The 6,000-nt window shown below is 41.0% G+C and overlaps 1 protein-coding gene across 1 annotated transcript; it reads left to right on the top strand.

Annotated features, from left to right (window-relative positions):
• Positions 1–1,117: 1,117 nt before the first annotated feature.
• LOC111229233 (heme oxygenase 2-like) lies at positions 1,118–5,454 on the top strand. Its single transcript, XM_022755470.1, has 7 exons — positions 1,118–1,179; positions 1,749–1,868; positions 2,014–2,131; positions 2,682–2,849; positions 3,189–3,512; positions 3,678–3,810; positions 4,161–5,454. Exons 2-7 carry the CDS (start codon positions 1,777–1,779, stop codon positions 4,286–4,288), a joined length of 963 nt encoding a protein of 320 aa, XP_022611191.1. The 5' UTR covers positions 1,118–1,179; positions 1,749–1,776; the 3' UTR covers positions 4,289–5,454.
• The last annotated feature ends 546 nt before the right edge of the window (positions 5,455–6,000 follow it).

The following is a 6,000-nucleotide window of genomic DNA, read 5'->3' as shown; positions in this document are numbered from 1 at the left end:
GTTTTGCAGAGGAAAAAACTCCAATTCACCACCTTTGTTCCTTTGTTCATGTTCTCAAGTGTTCTTCTGGGAACCCATAGGTGAACTGAGGATGTTCTTTATCTAGGGTGTGACTGCAACCACACAATAACAGTCCCTATCTGGTGGATGTTTCAGGCTGAGTAGATGTATAGATTAACAGAAAACAGTAATATAAACAGCAGGCCATAGGGAGGGCAAACAATACAAAATATTACAGTGACATGATGTAAACCATATAGTTCCTATGCATTGTCAGCTGGTGCAAGAGCCAGACATATTGTTATGTCTGTGGCCTCATATCGAAGAAGCAATGACAAGCAAAGAATGTTGTGATATAACTCAAGGTAAAAACAATGATGAGGGTTTACAGCTACAAATGGGGATAGCTGCTGCAGAGTTTGGTGAGAGAATTAGAAGTATTGTTACAATAAAAAAAAATATTCATAGAACAGGAGTTGCTGGCTGTAAAATAATCACCAGTGCATTTATGAGAAGAGACAGCAACCTCCTGCTCCATCTGCATTACTGACCTGGATTACTAGTACACTGTTCAGCTGCTAAACAAAATAGCATGACCATTTGATGCACGTTCGAGGTACATTGCATGGTGTCTAATGACACCTCGTGGCCTAAATAAGATACTACATTACAGAGTGTGGTGATGAGTATGGATCTGTGAATGCAACCATGGACAAGTCTGTCTTTGAAGTCTCTCTGCAGGTAGGTTTACATTAAAAATTAAAAATGAAAATAAACAGTTCATTTCAACACAAGCTCAGGCAGAAATTATCTGAATAAGATTGTATTAGTAACGATAATCATTGGCCTAGACGGCAGGATTTTTGCTGGTGTGTTTATTCAACCGTAAATGGTGTGAAACCTTCGCTAATGCAGCTTTAAAATAAAATACGCATCGACTCAAACGGAGCAAACTTAATTTCTTGCAACACTCGTTTAATTTTATCAATCAACTAAACATGCACGAGGCCTCATTTCTGTGTTGAGAAGCACGATTGGTGAACGGTGTAAAGATCTCACCAATCAGCATGCCGCTTCTCTGCAGAGAGACCTTTGATTGGTTTGTTGTCATGAGAACCGCGCCCCCTGTACGTGGTGTCCTCTGCTCTGAGACGGTCGTGGCAGCAGCACTTTAACAAGGTAAACAAATGTGTTATCCCCATTTTCTATATATATAAAGTAAAAACATTTAGTGTGTACGTGTGTCTACACTGACAGAAAGCGATTTTTATAAGTCTACACGGTGTTCACAGAGCTATGTCTTGTTGCTACTTCGCTTGCACAATACCGAAGACGCGCAATGACAGTTTTGTAACCACCGGCATGTCAGTTTCAGAGCAATATTTTCTTTAAAAATACGTGTCAAAAACTGCTACTATAATGCCATATAAGTGCTTTGTAACCCTATAGGAAACTGATGTTTAACAAAACTTACACTCACACACGGACCATGGATTTCTAGGAGCTTTACACAATATTGACATGTCATTAAGAATAAGTGTTTTATCTGAAGCAGTTTCCTTTTATTGTCAGTCATAGAAGCTTTTATCCTTAGAGCCTAATCCTGATGCTTCACTTTCCATCTTTTTGCTGTTGTATGAACACACAGGAATGAATCATAGCTTCTGGCATTAGTTTTCTCATACCATATCATCATAGATGTAATACATTTGATCAGTATATCTTTATCTCTCTCCTGCTTACTTAAGGTAAGAACACTGTGAGACAACCAGCAAGATGGAAACGAAGGTGACATCAGAGCCGAAATCCAACGGTGTGCTGAACGGAGGGGCAAGGATTGTTGTGGATGATGATGATGAAGTTCTTAGGTATGGAGGAAAACCCCTGTGGTCAGCAGCCTGTTTTGGCACTGGCAGTCCTCTGCTGATAGATTCACTGTAGAAAGCATTTAAATTGCAAGTGTCTATGTCGGCCTCTCTTTCTCCTTTCTCTTTTCAACCCTCTTCCACCCAGGCCAACCGACCTCTCCGAGATGTTGGCAGAGGGGACCAAGGAGTCCCACGACAGAGCGGAGAACTGCCAGTTTGTTAAAGATTTCCTCAGAGGTCGCATCAAAAGGGAGCTGTTTAAGGTTGGGCTCCAAGTCGTCCTGCGTTGCTGTTGCTCATAATAAGTCCAACCTCTAATGATGTCATCGAAAACAGTCCATTTCCATTAGCAGCATTAATAAGAGGGTTTTTAATATGGTGATCCAGATGTTTATTGTTTGATTTTTACTTATATTTTGATCTGTTTGAGAACATAGTATGAAAATATAAAGTACATTTATTAATGTGGTGAAACCTAATCAAAACATTTAATAAGAAAATGGAAATGAGCAGATTTTGCAGCATCTTTGGCCCAACCATTGTTAATCAATTTTGGCAACCAGAATTTAGCGGTACAGTATAATCCTTTTGCCTGGTTCAATTTACGCCGTGTCTTGCTTGTTACATTCGAAGGAAATTTGCAAATTATCAGTTGCCAAAAAAAAGTTCACAAGTCAAAAGTATGCGATGTGTGTGGATTTCTAAATTTCTCTTACAATTACCTAAATCATCGGATAGAAATGTTACATTACCCATGGCAGTTACTGTTTTATCTGTGAGTCTGTCCCACTTTTTCTCTCTCTCTGTTTCCAGAGAGGTACAGCAGCTCTGTATTTCGTCTACTCGGCCATGGAGGAAGAGATAGAGAAGAACAAAGATCATCCTCACATCGCGCCAATCTATTTCCCCACAGAGCTTCACAGGCGTGAGGCCCTGGCCAGGGATCTCGAGCATTTCTATGGAGAGGACTGGGAGAGCCAGGTCAGCAGAAAGGACACAGAGGCTGCATGTCAGTCTCATGATATAAGAGACATGGCTGCCCTTTATATCATCAATCACCTGGTGCCTCTTGCACCACCACTGAAATTCAGACATGAACTAGTGTGCCTTAAAGTGCTGATGCAGGCAGTGCATTTCACCCAACTTCAATATTCATTTAGTGTTATTGGAGTGAGTTTTTCTTCCTTAGCTGATAGCATGATAAAATGGACTAAAACCAAAACAATCATGTTGACATCCATGATCAAAGAAGACATAAGAGCAAGTTTCATGGCACAACTGCAAAACCTCCTGACCTTTGTTTTATGTCCTCTCTCACAGGTCAGCCTCTCTGCAGGCACCAAGCCCTACGTGGACCGCATCCACGAGGTGGGAGGGAAGGACCCAGTGCTGCTGGTGGCCCACTCCTACACCCGCTACATGGGGGACCTCTCAGGCGGACAGATCCTGAAGAAAGTGGCCCAGAGGGCACTGAAGCTCCCCTCAACGGGGGAGGGTCTCAACTTCTACCAGTTTGAGGGTATCCACAGTCACAAGGGCTTCAAGCAGCTTTACCGAAGCAGGATGAACGAGCTGGAACTGGACGCTGACACCAAGGAGAGGATTGTGGATGAGTCCAACCGGGCCTTTGGCTTTAACATGATGGTGAGGGAGCAGGGAGGTTGGGTTGTGTTGAGTCCAGATAACAGATATTCACAAAAATGATCATGATAGAGAAACACTGCAGAAAAAAATCCAACAAAGGGACACATTGTTTTTTGGGGGAAAAGATAAAACTATGACAAAAACCTACTTTTATTCTGAAAACAGGTATTCACAGAGCTGGAAGAGATTGGGGAGACCATCAAAGAGGAAGTCCAAGATGCAGGTCTTGGACACAGTCATGCAGAGATCATGCAGGGAGGTGATATCAACAAGTGCCCCTACTATGCTGCAAAAATGGGTAAGACATCATTTGAAGGGTTTAGGTCTGAAAGACGCACATTCATTCTCAAAATTAGAGATACAAAAAAGGGAAAGTAAGTCGCTTAAAACCAAACCTTAGGTGTCAGTATGACAGCAGTTGTACAGACTCACCCCTCTGCATTTTAGAGATAGTTTAGTGATGGAGCCCAGGTGATAGGCAGCTCAAACTATCTACCTGTAATAGCACATGTGCGGTAGGAAATCTACCATAGGCTGACGAGGTTTAAATCAATGAAATGACTTGTTCATGATGAATCCAGCCTTCCTGCTTTTTGTCTGGTCTCATCCCTTTATTGTTTTCCTTCACTTCCTCCACCTTCTCTACAGCTGCCAGTGGAAATCCCACCTATGTGTGCCAGTTAGCCATGATGCTTCTCAGACATCCGCCCTGTCAGGTGGCCCTTGCTGCCTGCGTGGCCGTCCTTGCCGGGTTCACTGCCTGGTACCTTGTGTGAGCTCTGACACACTCGCTCTGCCAAGAATCACATCTGAGGAGGAAACTGTTGCATCCATCCAAACTTTATCCTCTTTATTGTGACTCGCACTGTCTGCAAGTAGCACACAATAAACCAGGAATTAAACATTTTTTAAATAATGTTTTTTGCCAAACATTTGACGCAGTTGTTCATTGACATTTTTCGTTGGGTTTTTATTTCTTCTTATTTTCCCTGAATGATAGCACTCGTTTCTGCTGAACCAACTTGTGATGCAACTGTAGTGTGACCATGAAAAGAGACTTTATGATGCATGTGGTTTGTATGCTGTATTCAGCGGTAAAATGCATACAGAGGTAGAGGCATTTTACCATATAGAAATATTAAATGCATACTCTTCGTCCGTGTGGTTATATTTTTAGTTGAATGGATTTAATATGAAAGAGAATTACACATTGTGTTGAATGTGTTGCTGCCTAAAGATGCACTGATGTACAACTTGCACATTTTGTCAGTCAGTGAAAACGGTGACATCAATTACATCTTTTTGAAATACTTGCATTTTATGTCCTTACAAATATTTGAAAACACTCGAGCTCATTGTTTCTGTGCATCTGTGCTTTCAGAAAGCATTAAAAGGTTAAAATGGGCATATTGTAATGACAGATACATCCTGCAACAATCAGGATCATTTTTACACTATAATATTTTGTCAGCGTTACATTTTTGGATGCATGATACTCGCAAAGTGATTTGCTTTACCTCATAATAACAATATAACATTGAGAAAAACTCAATTCCATATGGAAATACAATGTAAACAAATGGCTTTTGGTGCAGAGTGTTAAAAGCTCTAAGACTGTGCAGTATTTATATGATACTGGTCAGCAAAAAATGTCCGTGCTTCATTACTGTAATTCCAAACAGCCGTAATCTGTCATTCACTGTAGTGCTGCGCAGTCACTCATAGCAGGAACTAAGATAAGCATCACTCAGCACATACAAAATGTACACTCAGTTGACATATCGCCTACTCATTTTGGAGGCAGTTGCAATTTGTTGTGCTGTTGAACTGTTTTCAGTGGAGTCCCAAAACTGCTGTTTGCGTTTGACTTTTTTTTGTTTTGATTTTGTTCACTGCTGATTAAATTCAACTTGAACATTAAATTACAACAGAGCTTATGATACCAATTTGTCATTTCGACCTCTGCTTAACAAGTAGGTTCAACCAACTGATGTTATGGCGTTAGTGGGAAAGCAAAAAAGAAGAGAAGCCTCAATCATTTGAAATATGAATGACCCTGGAATTTATAGTGGCTCAACAGCAAATTCAGATGGTGGTGTTGTGCCTCAGCTCTAAATTGGAGTTAGTAAGTTTTACAGAAAAACCACAGGAACTTACCAGAGGAGATAAAGGATGGAATCAGTTGTTTGATTAGCAGAGGGGGATCTGGTGTGTCAGAGAGATGTAGTTGCATAAGAAGCAAAGACAGACAGCAAACCAGCAAAAGGCACAGACCAGCGGAGAACAACAGGATATGAATCTCATATTAACAGGGTTCATTTTGCTCTGCATCTCTGGTAGGACTGTTTTTAATGCTGGATTTTGAAATGGCGGGGAGCAGCCAGAGTTGAGATATGTGTGCTCTTGAAGTTCTGCTTTTGTGGGAACCATTTAGAGATTTAGATTTAGAAAGTGATGATATTTTTTGGATGTTATGTCTTGTGTCAGT

This window comes from Seriola dumerili, unplaced genomic scaffold, assembly GCF_002260705.1.
Source record: "Seriola dumerili isolate Sdu_G_001 unplaced genomic scaffold, Sdu_1.0 BDQW01000230.1, whole genome shotgun sequence".
Lineage (NCBI taxonomy): Eukaryota > Metazoa > Chordata > Actinopteri > Carangiformes > Carangidae > Seriola > Seriola dumerili.
Note: the sequence above shows the minus strand (reverse complement) of the source record. Positions and strands in the feature narration are given on the sequence as shown.

Coding starts and splice junctions, on each gene's coding strand:
- LOC111229233 (XM_022755470.1), top strand. CDS start 1,777: ATGGAAACGAAGGTGACATCAGAGCCGAAATCCAACGGTGTGCTGAAC. Junction 1,869..2,013: donor GATGATGATGAAGTTCTTAG/GTATGGAGGAAA, acceptor TCTTCCACCCAG/GCCAACCGACCTCTCCGAGA. Junction 2,850..3,188: donor GAGAGGACTGGGAGAGCCAG/GTCAGCAGAAAG, acceptor CCTCTCTCACAG/GTCAGCCTCTCTGCAGGCAC.